General features: G+C 46.2%; 1 protein-coding gene across 1 annotated transcript in view; it reads left to right on the forward strand.

Annotated features, from left to right (window-relative positions):
• Positions 1–8804, forward strand: part of LOC143982769 (uncharacterized) — a 28577-nt gene extending 19773 nt beyond the window's left edge. The window contains exon 4 of the mRNA XM_077481766.1: positions 1480–8804. Within this exon, the coding sequence (XP_077337892.1) occupies positions 1480–3573 (2094 nt within the window). The 3' untranslated portion in view covers positions 3574–8804. The remainder of the gene's footprint in view (positions 1–1479) is intronic.
• Positions 8805–18003: the final 9199 nt, after the last annotated feature.

Raw genomic sequence — 18003 nt, forward strand, 5'->3', positions numbered from 1 at the left:
ACACAGAGCATCTGGCCCAGTCTAAGCCGAAGCAAGCTGCAGTTATCGGACCAAAGTCATCACCCAGAACTCTGATCCAGTTGGTGAGCGGGTTACGGCCCACCGTTTATTATTATTGCATGCAGTTAGACTCACTCATAGGCCTCGCTGGAACCTGTTGTTCCACAGAAGCGTAACTGAGCAACTGACATTGAGTAGGCTTGAGGCCCAGTTCACTCTAGCACCCAAGTGTGATTACAAGTTCTTGAACCTATACCTGGAGCATTCCAAATTAACTTTTCCACTTACCCCTTTGGATTTCAAATATCTGAGGAACTACTTAAGCTAGCGAAGAAAGAAGATAAAGGAGAAAGTGCTTTAAGTGAGGCCTCACGTAAAACTTTAAGTAGCGGGAGCTCCCAGGTCTAGATAATAATCTTAATAATAATAATATTGCTTACTGTATTTGACTGTTGATTTATGCTGTACTGGCCTTCTACGTTGGGACGACAGTGCAGTCTCTGTAAACACCTATTTGTTATACTTCCAGTAAAGGTATTTCTGGTTAAGAGTACAATTGTGTGGCGTACTGTTTTCCCCACCAGGTGGAGCCAGAGGATCCTGAGGGATTGATACAGGTACCTTATACTGTCTTATATTGTATTATTATTGTACCAAGGGGACAGAGTTACATTAAAAGGGGATTTCTCACAAGAGTGCAGGCCCAAATCAAACTAGCAGCTCCTTCGGAGGTCAGTGCTACATACAGATTGCATTAGTTAAAAGGACGAGACAAACCATTTCCCACACATTTTCCCACAGCCAGTGGTCAACCTAGTCTGTGTGCACATGAGCCCTAAAACAGAAGGTGTGTTACTGGAAAGATCACCAGGTAAAAACAGAGGGGAACCCCCCCCCCCCCCAAAAAAAATCTAATGTAGCCACCGCATTTAATGATTGGTAAGCTGCAATATAATACTATTTTGGTTTTGGGTTTAATATCACATTTAAAGCTGACCCCCAGGAACAAAAGCTTTCATTTAAACAGAGTTAATCTATCTAGATATATAGAACTCTATTTTCTTTCTTTTTAATCTGATAAAAGTCAACAAACCAAATGCACGATTAATTGATCCAGATGTATTTGCCAAAAATATTGCTGCCTGCTCACACCTCTTTGTAGCCAGAAAGGACTGGACCACCATTGCTGCCGGCGCCATGGCAGACACATGCTTTTCTATGGCTTTGGCAATGCCATTGTCACAAACAACATTTTTTTGAGGCCTAAACACCTAAGTATACTCATTTACGCCAATTTGACATCTGCTTATTTTCCACTCCCACTCACATACAAAGACTAATTTGCACTTGATGTGTTTTTCAGATAAAATGCATATTATATATAAGTAGTAGAATATACAAATGTTATAGGACAACATTTCTTGAATCATATATATTCATTACATTTTCTTTACTTTTATTTTAAACATATCTGCTTAGGTCTCAAATCCGAAGGAAAGACACGTGTTTTGTCATCATGATATCTGCAAAAGTTTCTCAGACATAGCCATTGGATTATACATGCCTGACCTAGGAAAGTACAGATGGCAGAGACTAAACTCTACCGAAGAACTTGAAATATTCATTAATTTGAAGTTGCTTACAGATTACAACCCCCATTATCCAAACAATGGGTATTGTATAATTCAATGTGTAACCAATGCTGGAAGATATGTATCACAGCTTCTTATCTTACCACCTGCACTGAATGCCAGCAGTAAACAAATGAGGACGGTTCACAGCAAAAGGCTGCTATTAAATGTTAATATTTTGTTACTGGATTCTCTCTCCAGACACCATTTCTATAGATCATTGCCAAAAACTATACAAGAATTTAGAAACCTGAATGAAAAGTATTTCAAATCAGGACATGTGTTTGATTTTGAACTGTTTCAAGGGATTAAGAGCCGAACACTGGAATCCTTACAAGCACTTTTTGAAGGTATCAAACATTTTCATACCTTGTCTGATGCTTTCAGCATGCCTCATAAGACTGTAGATTTAAATGAAACCCTTGGACTTTTCAAATCCTATGGCTATGAGACACTGTACGTGGAGGACTTGTGTTGGCTTTTTAAATGGGGCCTTGTTAAAGAACAGAGAGCCATGAATCTGAGTGTACCCTACCCAGAGAGAGTAAAGCTGTTTAATGAAGCTCTCCGTAGGGCTGGGATTGACCGGGTGGATGTTACATATAGTAGCTGTTTAATTCTTAAGGAGAACAAAGTAAAAAACAACTTTCACGGTCCAAAGTCTGTCTGCTACAATGGTATTCATCAACACACCTATCTTCTTCAGTATGTAAAGTATTTCATAAATCATTTTGCCAGATTAAACAAGCCTATTTTTACTTTTATGATGCTGGACACAGCCCATGAGGACACAGGCATCAGAATAAAACAGATTGATGAAGACCTAGCTAAATATGTCTCTTTTCTTGCACGTCAAGCAAATACTGTATCCTTTATTCTTTCCGATCACGGTAATACATACGGTCGTTTTCTTTCAGCATCACCCGAATCTTATGTGGAAATCTTTCATCCTTCTCTGTTTATGATTGTTCCAGACTTTGCATCCAAAATCATCAGAGATACAAAAATGAAGGCATTACATATAAACCAAAGGAGATTAGTAAGCCTCATAGATGTACATTATACCTTAAAAGGACTCCTTCCTAATATAAAAAAGTTAGATGGAAATATTTCAAAGTACAGTGTAAACAATGATGGACTTTTGAGCCCAGTATCTCCATTTAGAAAATGCAGTGACATACCGAGATTGCACCCAAACCTTTGTATCTGCCAGGGCTCCTACAAAACAGAGAGAAACTCCTCCTATTATTCTTTATTTGCTGAGTTTGCTTTAAACTGCATTAACAAACGCATTGCTGAACAGCAGAAGGACAACAAAGGATCTTGTCTAGCACTTGTTGCAACCAGATTTAGCAATGTAAAAATCAGCACGGACGATGGAATTGGTGGTGCCATGATTATATTGGACATTTATGTGAAATCCTCATATAGGGAGCACTATGAGGAGGATAGGTTTATAGTGACTATGTTTTTTGATTCTACAACCCAGAGAGAGGGAATACTTTTCTTAGGTTACCACCGACTGACACCTTTCAGTATATACCAGTCATGTGCAGACCCTTCTGTTGACCTGGATATATGCATCTGTGAAAGATATCCAACAGTTGGAATTAAGAATAAACAATTACATATTATGCCTGAAACTGTTCTGTGGACTAAAACTTACAAGACTATTGTTCATAAACCTTGTCTCTTCCTGAAAACACGGAACTATACTGCAGGTGTGGCATTGTATATTTCCAATGCTTGTGCAGATAGGAAGTATGTTATTTTATTCAATTTCCTCAGTAAAAACCTGTTTTCTTCTGGCAAGATGCCTGTTAACGAAACAGTTGGCCCAGTAATGGAAAGATTGCTTGTGGTCGGTATTAGAAAAAAAGAGAATTTGCAATGGACATACAAGTATACTATGAAATTTAAGTTAGTTCCTGTTCAGCAGTAAAGGTCCTTGGCTGATTCAGCCAATTACAGCTGGATCAGAAAACCTTGGTATATTTATGGTTAATCCAAATGTCATGGTTATGCAATAGTTTGCCTGCTTACCTGTTTCCATGTGTTCATCTAGAAACCAGCCGACCCTCACCTGTCTGCTTTTGTAATCCATCTTCTGGCATGGCTCCACCCTAGCTCCTATCAGGGAGCTCTATATTAACCTGTGCATTGCAGGCCAACGCTGCTGATCAACCTTTTGTGTGTTAGCTTCCTGTTACCTGCTGTGTGCTCTTCTGTTGTTCTGTTACCAACTTTGGCGTGTCCTTGACTATCACTGTTTGCCTGTGATCCTGACCTTTTGGCGTGTCCCTGACTATTCCTGTCTGCTTGTGGCCCCGACCTTGGCTTTGTCCCTCACTATCCCTATCCTCCTGTTGCCTACTGTGGGTGTGAGCAGGGGGACCCTGGGGGTCGCGACCTGGAGCCAGTTGCAGCCAAGTCCATCCTCACCACTAGAGGCGCTGGTGAACACCTGCTGGCTCTTAGACTCCGCGCCCCAGGGCATCTTACACTCTAACCCCAGTGGGATCTGTCTCCCATCTGCAGCAGTCAGGCGTAGGGTCCACAACCTTGCGGTGCACCCCTGATCCCTATGGTGTGCATCTGTCACCTCGCCTCAAGGTGACCTGACAGTTTGATCAGCCATGGACCCCGCTGATGTGCCGCTTCCTACAGGCAATCAGTTGCAGGGCTTAGTTCGCAGACTTGAGACCCAAGAATCGCATCAGACCCAGGTACTGCGATTCCTTCAAGATCCGGCTTCCCGCTTCGAGCAGCTACAGGCTTCCTTGGGAACCCCGAACCTGCAGCCTTAAGTACAGTCAGCAGCTGCACCTATCGCACCAGTCGCATCCACGCATGCATTGTTACTGCCAGCTCTGTCCCGTTTCTCTGGGGACTCCAAGGCTTGCAGGGGGTTCCTTAGCCAGTGCACAATTCATTTTGAACTTCAGCCCCAAAACGTCCTGTCCGATCAGGCAAAAGTAGCATATATCATATCCCTCCAGTCCGGCGAGGCGCTAGCTTGGGCTGCCCCTCTGTGGGAACTGAATGATCCAGTGGTTTTTAGCCTGTCTGATTTCTTGAAACTTTTTCGGAATATCTTCGAGGAACCGGGTCGTGTCTCCTCAGCGGATAGCGCTCTTTAACGTCTCCGTCAAGAGTCCGCGTCTGTGGGACAGTATGCTCTTCAGTTCCGTATCCTCACAGCTGAATTGAGCTGGAATAATGAGGCCCTAGTTGCAACCTTTTTACATGGCCTCTCTGATTAGAGTGAAGGATGAATTAGCAGGAAGATCCCTTCCTGCTGATCTGGACAGTGTCATCACCTTGTGTAACCAGATCGATATTCGCTTTCAGGAGAGGGCCCTAGAAAAAAGATGCCAGCACTCCCCGTTCTTTAGGCAGCCTGAGCCCTCAGTCCCTTCTCTTTGATCCGAGGAGCACCCCCTGCCTACCGAGGAACCTATGCAGTTGGGCTGGACTAAGTTATCTCCCGAAGAACGTGCTAGGCGCAGAACTCTGGGCCTATGTCTCTATTGTGGGGCCAAAGGTAATTTTCGTGACACTTGTTCTCTTTGTCCGGAAAAACGCTCAGGGCTAATACATCTGGAAGGTGGAGTATTAGACCCTGAAATATCACCTTCACCTTCGTGTCTTCTCCTTTCTGTGTTGCTTCATGTCGGTGCTTCCTCTCGTTCGGTCTCAGCACATCTGGATTCCGGAGCCGCTGCCAATTTCATCCTCCATGAGACTTACCCTTTTGCCCCTTACAACACCATTGGTGGTCTTGGCAATTGATGGCACGGTTCTCCCAGGGGGCCCTATCCACTTTCAGACTCTTCCTGTTAAGATGTCAGTAGGGACACTCCACCAGGAGTGGATATCCTTTCTTGTCTTACCTAAGGCTTCATCTCCTATCATATTAGGTCTTCCTTGGTTACGGCTCCATTCTCCACACGTTGACTGGTCTGCTGGACAGATCCTGGCTTGGGGTTCCTCCTGTTCCTCTTCCTGCCTACTCAAGGGTACCCCAAAAGAGAAACTTCCTGTTACCACCATCCCAGTATCTTCTGCTCTTCCCGCTGTATATAGCGATCTCTGGGATGCGTCCTGCAATAGTCGGACTGATGCACTCTCTAAGTCATGTGGTACTCTGGATGAGGGGTCCACCTATGAACCTGAGTCGATCATTCACTCCAGTTCGCATAACCATTTACCTTTGCCTGTCCCTAATCTCCCTTGGATGCACAGCCAGGCTAACTTGTCTGCAAGTTCCACAGTTGCTATGCCCTGTGATGCGATTGAGAAGGTCGCTACACCTGACAATACTATTCAGTCGGCCTCTGCACCAGTTATGCCCAATGAGCTTCCTGCTTCTTGTTCAGCACCTTCTGTGACCTGGTCTCACCCTACTGCTACTATGTCCATTCAAGCCCGTTTAAGAGGCTCAATCCATCCTTTGGATAGAATACCTCATTCGGCCAGGAGGGGTTTTCAATCTTTTTCTCAGGGTTCTCTGCATTCTGTTTGTGTTTCAGCTATCCAGCTTGACTCTTGTGACATGTCACCTTCTAACCAACCTGACCTCAGGGATCCACTGACCTCTGCCCAGTCTGGTGGTCCTGTTATGGATGCCCAGCTCATTTTTAAGGGTCTGGGAGACCCTGCTCAGGCTCCTGATCTTCTCATGCCCTTACCCATTCCTAAGAAGCCTTTAATCCTCAAGTCCTCTCGTCATCTCCCTACCTCGGTTCCAGTCTCTGAGGATAATCTAAAATATGAGGTTAGTCAAGTTTTGGATTCCCGGCTCCGTAAAGGCATTCTTCAGAACCTCGTACATTGGAAAGGGTTTGGCCCTGAGGAGAAGTCTTGGATCACTGCATCTGAGGTCTTTGCTCCTAGTCAGCAGTCATCAGTCACAGTTAGATGCTATCCCATCCATAGCAAGTTTATTTTTTTCTGCTGCTGGGCTTTTCATTAAAAAAAAAGTGGGACAACAATATTGCCTGTATGGAGTCGATTCTGACCCAGGATTTGGGAATTTACGACAAACAGCATCAAACATGGATGGCTTTGAAGTTTTTTCTCAGGAACTAAAAAATCTTCTTGCGGTACAATATCATGGCTTGTTTGCCTAATTTGTGTTCGGCAGTTCCGCTCGGGGGCCCTCCCCTCTCTCCCCCTTCCCCTTCCATTTCCCCTCCTACCCCCCTCTTACCCCCCCCCCCCCCTTAGCTTGCTAACTCCCTCTCAACAACCCTTTTTTCTTCTTTTTTCAAATAATTTTTTATTGCGCTGTTCCTGCTCTCTTTTTGTGTTTTGTAAGTGTAGCGGGGTCTCTTTAAGGAATATAAAACTACTGTTCCCAGAACCCGCTGGTTCCCAGGATGTTTGGAGTTATGCCTCAGAGACTCATGGGGGAGGATATATAAGGAGGGGGAGAGGCCTAGTTCTTCCTCTTTGGACACCCCCCCCCCCCCCCCTCCTAGCAAGAGGAGATCTGTGCTGGACTGCTGGAGGCACAAGGCCTTGTGCTCTTTTCCAAAGAGCTCTCTGCCAGCCTAGTTGCACCTGAGAGACATTTTCTCTTGCTGCAGTACACCAGAAGGATTGAAGACTCGGAGGTCGGTGGATTCCTGTTCCTAGACGAATCGGACTTGGACTTGTCCGGGTGGTGAGAGCTGTTTAAAGACAGATACTTTATCTTTATTATTAGTTTGGATTACAAAGTTGTTCTTCAAGTGCACCACCGAAAGATTGCTAGCGAATATTGTTTTACTGGACTTCCATCTAGATCAGTCAGGCCTGACTGCATAGGTAGATAGTGCTGGGTGTTAGTTTACCCATGCGGGGAAGTAGCTGAAAAAAGGCAGCGTTAGAGTTGCATAGCAATACTTTCTTATGCTGATTACTCTGTTTATCTTTATTACTGGTTACTGCAGGGACCTGCTTATGTGTTGCAATCCAAATGTTTGATTCATGTTATTCCTTTTATAAAAACAACAAGTAAAGTCAGTTATATACTTTCAAAGATTGTCTATGAGCTTGAGTTATCCACCCACGCACACACACATATTTAGAGTATAAGTGATTTAATGTGTATTGATAGATACTAACTGTGCCAGAGTGGGTAGTGCAGATTGCCGGGGGGTTGGCGGAGCTGTGCTCAGGACCCAAACCAAACTTGCTGCCCTCTTAAGTGAGGGTATCGCTATATAAGATTTTGCTATGGAGCCTATCACAGTCCTTCTTTTTTTTTTCTACATCTTGTACAATGGGTTGTGTACCATTTCCGATTGCCAAGTGTTCCTACAGTAGAAGGTTATCTTTGTACATTGATCTTTCTCATTCATGCTATACATGCATACTATCTACTTATTTGTGTGCCTAGATGATTCCTCATATGTACCTTTCTATGTACATGGCTAAAGCCAGGTACAGTCTAGAGTAAAGAAGGGAAAGGGGAGACATGACTGAAACCTTTAAATACATCAAGGTGGTAAATATGGTTCAGGAGGGCAGTATTTTCAATATGAAGCTAAGATCAAGAACACCGGGATATGACCTCAAACTAGCAGGAGGAAAGTTCAAAACTAATCTTAGAAAGTATTATTTTACCAAAAGGGTAGTTGATGCTTGCATAAGTAGCGAATCAGCCAACAGTAAGTAGATTCAAACATGCTTGGAACACACAGAGGTCTTTACTAAGGGAAAAAAGTTAACACATAAAAAAACAAGCAAAAAACAAATAAAAACATGTATAAATAAAAAAAAGGCCACACTCAATGGACCACTTGCTAATTTTCTGTGGTCACTCTTCTATGTTTCTATGCTATTACACCATTTATTTATTGTAAAAGGACACGACTTGCTTTTCTTTTTGTTGTATATTTGTGTCTACTTTTGTATTCTATAATATTATTATTTTTTTCAAATAAAATCAGATTGAACATAAAAAAGTTGGCCTTTGTTTCAGGGGCAGTATTTTGGGTTTATTTTTTATTTAACATTGATAGGGCCTTTTTTGAAAGTTTGAGCTACTCAAATCGCAGCACGCATTTGTTATTGATCATCAGTTCTTGGAGCTACTTTTTGTTGCAATTATTAAACGAAAAATTACTAAGCGCAAGAACAGTGCACCTAAACCACCTCACATACAATGTCTTGAGAAAGTATCCATACCCCGTGAAATTTTCCACATTTTGTCATGTTACAACCAAAAACATAAATGTATTTTATTGGGATTTTATGTGATAGACCAACACAAAGTAGCACATAATTGTGAAGTGGAAGGAAAATGATAAATGGTTTTCCATTTTTTTTTATTTATTTATTTTTTTTTTTTATAAATACATATGTGAAAAGTGCGGCGTGCATTTGTATTGCAAGTCTTTTTGGGGATGTCTCTACCAGATTTGCACATCTAGAGTGAATTTTTTGCCCATTCTTCTTTGCAAAATAGCTCAAGTTCTGTCAGATTGGATGGAGAGCGTCTGAACCACAATTTTCAAGTCTTGCCACAGATTCTCATTTGGATTCAGGTCTGAACTTTGACTGTACTATTCTAACACATGAATATGCTTTGATTGAAACCATTCCATTGTAGCGCTGGCTGTATGTTTAGGGCCATTGTCCTGCTGGAAGGTGAGCCTCCGCCCCAGTCTCAAGTCTTTTGTAGACTCTAACAGGTTTTCTTCTAAGATTGCCCTTTATTTGGCTCCATCCATCTTCCCATCAACTCTGACCAGCTTCCCTGTCCCTGCTAAAGAAAAACATCCCCACAACATGATGCTGCCACCACCATGTTTCACGATGGTGCGGTGTGTTCATGGTAATGTGCAGTGTTAGTTTTCTGCCACACATAACGTTTTGCTTTTAGGTCAAAAATAATAATTTTGGTTTCATCTGACCAGACCACGTTCTTCCACATGTTTGCTGTGTCCCCCACATGACTTCTTGCAAACCCCAAATGGGACATCTTATGGCTTTCTTTCAACAATGCCTTTCTTCTTGCCACTCTTCCATAAAGGCCAGATTTGTGGAGTGCACGAATAATAGTTGCCCAGTGGACAGATTCTTCCACCTGAGCTGTGAATCACTGCAGCTCCTCCAGAGTTACCATGGGCCTCTTGGCTGCTTCTCCGATTAATGCTCCCCTTGCCCGGTGTGTCAGTTTAGGTTGCCAGCCAGGTCGTGGTGGGTTTTCAGTTGTGCAATACACTTTCCATTTTTGGACGGTGAATTGAACAGTGCTCCGTGAAATGTTCAAATCTGGAGATATTTTTTTTTTCAACTTAACCCTGCTTTAAACTACTCAACAACTTTATCCCTGACCTGTGTGGTGTGCTAATTGGCTTTCATGATGCTGTTTGTTCACTAAGGTTCTCTAGCAGACCTCTGAGGGCTTCACAGAACAGCTGCATTTTTACTGAGAATAAATTACACACAGGCAATTAGTTCCACTAGATAATAGTTAAGAGTAGCAGAGTAAAGGGGGCACGTCACCACTTTTCAGGTATTTATTTGTAAAAAATTTAGAAACCCATTTATCATTTTCCTTCCACATCACATTTGTGTGCCATTTTGTGTTGCTCTATCACAGGGATATGCAATTAACGGACCTCCAGCTGTTGCAGAACTACAAATCCCATGAGGCATAACAAGACTCTGACAGCCACAAGCATGACACCCAAAGGCAGAGGCATGATAGGACTTGTAGTTTTGCAACAGTTGGAGGTCCGCTAATTGCAGATCCCTGGTCTATCATATAAAATCCTCAAAAAATACATTTACATTTTTGGTTGTAACATGACAAAATGTGGAAAATTTTAAGGGGTATGAACACTTTCTCAAGGCACTGTACATAATCCAGATGCATTGGAGGCACTAGATTATGTACAGTATGCTGACGCTACTGCATGATGTTCCATATCTAGTGTGTGGTGGCTCCCCTGGGATTTAGAAGCCATTACACATTATATTACTCACATTCATACTCTGTCAGGTAAATTTAAATTAATGTTTATTTTTTACTTTTTTTTTTTAACTTACTTTTAACATTGATTTATTCTATCATAATTGTAATTTTTTATTGAATTAGAAAGTATGACACCTTTTTTGCTTTGCTGACAGTGTGTGTTTTTTTGCTGAAAGGAAGACATATATGTAAATGTGAGAAAGTAAACTCTTAGCTAAACACAACCATTTGATTCCAATAATTTGTATTATTTCAAACAAGTTACAACAGATATCATTAAATACTGTTGATTGCATATCACAAAACTGATATAATTTTATACAATATATCAACTTATCATGATTCTTTTATGTTCAATAAGATGTAGGGTATAGGTATAATAGCCTGTTCACACAGGGGCAACACAACTTCCAGGGAGACTTTGGGAGGCAACTTGGGCACGACTTGAGTATGAATCACAGTGCGACTTGAGGCAACTTACAAGGCAACTTGAAGTTGCCTTCAGGACAGGGGACTTTGCCAGTGGCCAATCACATAATAATCAGCTCTGTGGGTAGGAGGGTTTTGCCTAGAAAACTATTTTTACTTCCTGGAAAGTTGCTTCAGTTAAGACAGGGGATCCGACTTGGAGGCAACTTCCATTTAAATCATTGGGTACAAGTCACCTAGAAGTCGGATTGAAGTCGTACAGGAACCTTTTCTGAAGTCGGAGCGACTTCAGTAGTGTACATTAAGACGGCTCCATTCACTTCCATTGATCTTTCTCAACCGCACAACTTGGGGAGACTTGGGGCGACTTGAAGTCGGATCCCAGGTCGCCCCTGTGTGAACCGGCTCTAAGGGCCGGTTCACACTGCGGGCGACTGCGATCCGACTTCAGGTTGGTCTAGGTCGCCTCAAGTCGCCTCCAGGTCGCGCTGCAGAAATAACAATGAGAGTCAATGGAGCTGTCTTAATAGACGCTACTGCAGTAGCTCCGACTTTTAAAAAAGGTTCCTGTACTACTTTGAAACGACTTCTAGGCGACTTGTACCCATTCATTTCAATGTAAGTCGCCTCCCCTGTTCATCTGCAGGCTACTTGCAGGCTACTTGACAGGAAGTCACCCAGCCCCCACTGCAGGCAGCCCCTCCTTCCCATACACATTTTAGTTTCGTTTTCCTCCTGATCTTCAACACACAGAACAAGAGCTCTCTCCTCAAAAATGTCTGCGGTGAACAGAAGAGATCCTGTAGACAATGAGTCCCTGATACGATTTGTTAGGGAGAGAAGGTGCCTCTATGCCAAGACCGACAAATCAAATCAGTTGATCCAAAAAAGAGAGAGTGCCTGGCTGGAGATCTGCCGACTCTCTTTTGAAGACTGGGATGTCTTGTCGCAGGCCGACCGCTCTGCAAAAAGTAAGTTTATATGTCTTTTCTCCTTCACTATGCATGATTGTTGTAGTTCAATATAGGTCTTGTAGGTCTTCTTTTGCACAGAGAATCGGTGCATAAATGCCCCCTTTCACAACAGTCCTTGGTTCCTCCCCCTAGATCCCCCTGTCATCAAAAATATAACACCCGAGCAACAAAAGCTCCAATTACATGAACATTAGATGAACTGACTGTTCTAATGGTGTCTGAACTGTATTCCCCACGTTTTTGCTTCAAAAAAGCATTGTTTCAATACCAACTTGATGTGCCACGTGACCTGCCACGGGTGCCACGGGACGTGCCACGGGTGCCACGGGACGTGCCACGGGTGCCACGGGACCTGCCACGGGTGCCACGGGACATGCCACGGGTGCCACGTAACCTGTCATGGGTGCCACGGGACCTGCCACGGGTGCCACGGGACGGGCCACGGGTGCCACGGGACCTTCCACGGGTGCCACGGGACCTGCCACGGGTGCCACGGGACCTGCCACGGGTGCCACAGGTGCTAGGGGACGTGCCACGGGTGCCACGGGACGTGCCACATGTGACATTTTACATGGCACTCATTACAGGTCACCTGGCACTTGGGGTTCCTAATGGTGCCTATTAACTCTAGGGCAAGATTATGGCGCAACCTTGTGAAGTCTGTCACTGATGTGTAGCACTATGATAATTTTATTCCAATAATGATTGAACAATATAACCACAGCAAAAGTAAGTTCAACATAATTTTAACATATTACATTTATTGAACATATAATAACAAATAACAAAAAACATAGCAGACAACTTTAATTAAAAAACAATAATCCATATCAGCACATGTTAACAACCTTCCTCAAAATTCAAAAAAAAGATACTTGATATGAAATCAAAACAGTTGTGTAAAAATATTTATGAAGTTGATTAGGAAATGGCGTCCATCTGCCACGGTACTGCACCAGCCGGTGAATTGAAATAGGATCTAAATTGATCGCGCACTGTGGCACCATCAGTGGATCCCCTTGTAGCACTGATGTGTGCACTTTCCATTTCGTGTATTAGAGAATCCTAAAAACAATATCCGTCCCTGACTCTGACAAAATTGTGCAGCACGCATGCTGCTTTTACAGCAGTTATAGCATTTTCAATGTTTAAGCTTATTGTAGTATGTAGAAAGCGCCATTTATTGGCTAGAATTCCAAAACTACACTCAACCACCCTTCTTGCCCTTGTTAACCGGTAGTTGAAAATCCTTTTAGGAGTGGACAGGTGCCTACTAGAGTAAGGCCTCATCATGTGTTCACCCAATGCAAAGGCCTCATCCGCAACAAACACATAGGGTAGCGCAGGTTCAGCTGTGCCAGGAAGGGGGCAATTTTCAGGAATATCAAGTAGATTCTCCCGTAGTCTTTCACCAAAGGATGAATTTCCAAAAATCCTTGCATCACAGCTACCTCCATAGGATCCAATGTCTACATATGTGAAACAGTAGTTGGAATCTGTAACGGCGAGCAGTACAAAGGAGCAATATTTTTTGTAGTTAAAGTACATACTTCCGCTACCCACAGGCTTTTGTACACGTACATGCTTCCCATCGATAGCTCCAATGCAATTGGGAAAATTGCACCTACTCCAAAATTGATTTGCTATATCACGCCATGTTTCAGGTGTCGGCCTCTTCATCACCATGGTGTTAAGCACGTCCCATACAACTTTGCAGGTGTCTCGGATGATATAGCTGATAGTCGACTTGCCAGCCATGAACTCATAATGTAGACTTACAATTGAATGACCTGTTGCAAGGTATCTGGAAAAACAAAAGAATTGATTATGTTCCTGTTTATGTTTTGCAGTGACCATCTTACAAACGAGGTGGAAGGGGCTTAGGGATTGTTTTAACAGATACCTCAAAAAAGTGGCGAAACAAAGAAGTGGTTCCGGGGGGAAAAGGGTAGTACCCTACATCCATGCGGAAGAGATGGAGTTCCTGAGGCCGTTCATGGATCTTAGAGCGTAAGATAATATTTTTCATATTAGGACAGTGATACTATACAGTTGTATAAGGTTATAATAATTGTATTCTATCTTTCATGCAGAACACAATCCAGTATGCCGCACCCGGACCAGGCAGGTGCATATGCGCAATGTGCTGCAGCGGGCAATGCTCCTGGCGAGGAGGAAGGGGCACCTTCTCCATCTTTGCTCCAGAGTACTGTTCTTAACTCGATGGAGACAAACGTCAATGATGATTCCCAGCCGGCCAATAGCAGTATGGCTGAGGTCGAGGAGCAGGAATGTCCACAGGAACCAGAGCGTCCCGCTCTACCGGGAAGATCGGGCAGACCGATTCGCCACCAGACCAACATGGACCGCTTTGCCACACTGATGGAGCGAATGAACAATAAATTGGCAGACATGGAGAGTGCCTAAAGTGGCTTTGGAATTATGGTGGCAGCAATTTCCTAAAAAAGTTCCGCAGGAGCGCCAGGGTTTTGTAAAAAAAAACATTATTGATCTCCTTGAGGCTAATATAGCCTACCAGCCAGCCGCCACTGCCCCCTCTCCAATGTTTGCCCCACCCCCATCAGTACCCTTCCCAAATTATTATAATCCCCCGCCACCCAGAACCCACCCCTACTATTCCCCTCGTTACAGGCCATATTCGGACGAATATGGCAACACCGCCCAAAATACAAATGCCCCCATGCCCTATCCATTGCCAACCCCTGCAATGGCCACCCGTGATAACGTCCCACCCACACCTTCCCCCATTCCTTCGACTGAAGGTGATAATTTTTTGGCAACTTATCACAATTTATAATTTGTATCATTATTTTCTTTGTTTTTTTTAAAAAAAATTCTGATGTTATTTGTTAAAAAATTGTTTACTGTTTTTTGCTGCTATTTGGAAAAAAATTGTTAATATTAAAAAAAGTTTATGTTTTGCTAATGTGTGGTATGTTTGAGTTTATTACATTTAATTACATGATATGTTTTTTTATGTCAAAAATAATTACCTAGGTGGCTGCAGCATTGGAGCAAAGCTTCATCTGCTGCTCCTTCACACAAAAAATAATAATCAAACATCATCAATGGGTCTCTTCTATCCCCTCCAAGATGTGAGAGCTGCTGACACTCAGCAGCTATCCTGCTCTGCTCCTCCACGCTAATTGTAGCGCTGAGCTGTGAGGATGCAAAGTGTATTGCGCACCAGAAAGACAGTTTACCTTAATGTAATAATTAGTCTTTCAATGGATGAGATACTCTTCCTGTATGTTGTGTTCTGTCGCTCAAGATGGATGTCAACCAGACCAAGCAATTCGTCAAAACTGCAACAAAATTTTTTTTCTAATCATCTATGTTGAAAATAAGAAATATAAACCACTGGTATCTACACACACACATTATCGCATCAACAATATGCCAAATATAAATCACTTATAAATAAGTGTGGAATGTGTGACACCTGTGACAGGTAATGTCGAAGGGGAAAACTACTCTATTTTACTCCTGAAAAATGCTTTTGCAACATGACTTTAAGGCCACATATTTGGGAACACTTACTGCTAGCAAACACACTACTTCTGGTATGTCATGTGCCATCTGTGCCAAGTCACGTGGCACCCGTGGCAGGTTACGTGGCACCCGTGGCATGTCCCGTGGCACCCGTGGCAGGTCCCGTGGCACCCGTGGCACGTCCCGTGCAACCGGGGCAGGTCCCGTGGCACGTCCCGTGGCACCCGTGGCAGGTCCTGTGGCACCCGTGGCAGGTCCCGTGGCACCCGTGGCACCCGTGGCAGGTCCCGTGGCACGTCCCGTGGCACCCATGGCACATCCCGTGGCACCCGTGGCAGGTCCCGTGGCACCCGTGGCACGTCCCGTGGCACCCGTGGCAGGTTACGTGGCACCCATGGCACGTCCCGTGGCACCTGTGGCAGGTCCCGTGGCACCTGCGGCAGGTCCCGTGGCACCTGCGGCACGTCCCGTGGCACCCGTGGCAGGTTACGTGGCACCCGTGGCACGTCCTGTGGCACCCGTGGCACGTCCCGTGGCACCCGTGGCAGGTCCCGTGGCAGGTCCCGTGGCACCCGTGGCAGGTTACGTGGCACCCGTGGCAGGTCCCGTGGCACCCGTGGCACGTCCCGTGGCACCCGTGGCAGGTCCCGTGGCACCCGTGGCAGGTCCCGTGGCACCCGTGGCAGGTCCCGTGGCACCCGTGGCACGTCCCGTGGTACCCGTGGCAGGTCCCATGGCACCCGTGGCAGGTCCCGTGGCACCCGTGGCACGTCCCGTGGCACCCGTGGCAGGTTACGTGGCACCCGTGGCACGTCCCGTGGCAGGTCCCGTGGCACCCGCGGCACGTCCCGTGGCACCCGTGGCAGGTTACGTGGCACCCGTGGCAGGTCCCGTGGCACCCGTGGCACGTCCCGTGGCACCCGTGGCAGGTCCCGTGGCACCCGTGGCAGGTCCCGTGGCACCCGTGGCAGGTCCCGTGGCACCCGTGGCACGTCCCGTGGCACCCGTGGCAGGTTACGTGGCACCCGTGGCAGGTCTCGTGGCACCCGTGGCACGTCCCGTGGCACCCGTGGCACCCGTGGCAGGTCTCGTGGCACGTCTTGTGCCAAGCGCGGCACGTCGCGTGGCATGTGACATGGCACATGTGGCAAGTGATGTGGCAGGTCGACAATCCACAACTTGTGGCAAGTGACGTGGAAAGTGGACAATGACATACAGCATATGTACTTGCCTTGTGATCGTCCCGTGGCACCCGTGGCAGGTCCCGTGGCAGGTCCCGTGGCACCCGTGGCAGGTTACGTGGCACCCGTGGCAGGTCCCGTGGCACCCGTGGCACGTCCCGTGGCACCCGTGGCACGTCCCGTGGCACCCGTGGCAGGTCCCGTGGCACCCGTGGCACGTCCCGTGGCACCCGTGGCAGGTTACGTGGCACCCGTGGCAGGTCCCGTGGCACCCGTGGCACGTCCCGTGGCACCCGTGGCAGGTTACGTGGCACCCGTGGCACGTCCCGTGGCAGGTCCCGTGGCACCCGCGGCACGTCCCGTGGCACCCGTGGCAGGTTACGTGGCACCCGTGGCAGGTCCCGTGGCACCCGTGGCACGTCCTGTGGCACCCGTGGCACGTCCCGTGGCACCCGTGGCAGGTCCCGTGGCACCCGTGGCAGGTCCCGTGGCACCCGTGGCAGGTCCCGTGGCACCCGTGGCACGTCCCGTGGCACCCGTGGCAGGTCCCGTGGCACCCGTGGCAGGTCCCGTGGCACCCGTGGCACGTCCCGTGGCACCCGTGGCAGGTCCCGTGGCACCCGTGGCACGTCCCGTGGCACCCGTGGCAGGTCCCGTGGCACCCGTGGCAGGTTACGTGGCACCTGTGGCAGGTCCCGTGGCGCCCGTGGCACGTCCCGTGGCACCCGTGGCAGGTCCCGTGGCACCCGTGGCACGTCCCGTGGCACCCGTGGCAGGTTACGTGGCACCCGTGGCAGGTCTCGTGGCACCCGTGGCACGTCCCGTGGCACCCGTGGCACCCGTGGCAGGTCTCGTGGCACGTCTTGTGCCAAGCGCGGCACGTCGCGTGGCATGTGACATGGCACATGTGGCAAGTGATGTGGCAGGTCGACAATCCACAACTTGTGGCAAGTGACGTGGAAAGTGGACAATGACATACAGCATATGTACTTGCCTTGTGATCGACATCCGTGTATACTTGAAAAAATTGTCATCAAAACTACGCAAGTTCTCATACATAGCCCAGAACTGCCCTCTGTTATGTCGATTGGCAATGATTGGATGGATCCAGTAGCGACGTCTTCTTCCCATCCTCCTCCTCCGCTTCATTCCTTCTTCTTCCTCTTCCATCAGTATTGCCAAACCAGCTGTTAGGACAGCTGACATAAGGTAACGCACAGAGAGCATTTTGGACACAGAACAACAGGCAAGAACAGGAACAAGGAAGAAGACAGGATCAGGAATGATGTCACAAGGGGTGAAAG

Source organism: Lithobates pipiens, unplaced genomic scaffold, assembly GCF_037356315.1.
Source record: "Lithobates pipiens isolate NorthernLeopardFrog02 unplaced genomic scaffold, aLitPip1_a1.2 Scaffold_16, whole genome shotgun sequence".
In the NCBI taxonomy this organism is placed as follows: domain Eukaryota; kingdom Metazoa; phylum Chordata; class Amphibia; order Anura; family Ranidae; genus Lithobates; species Lithobates pipiens.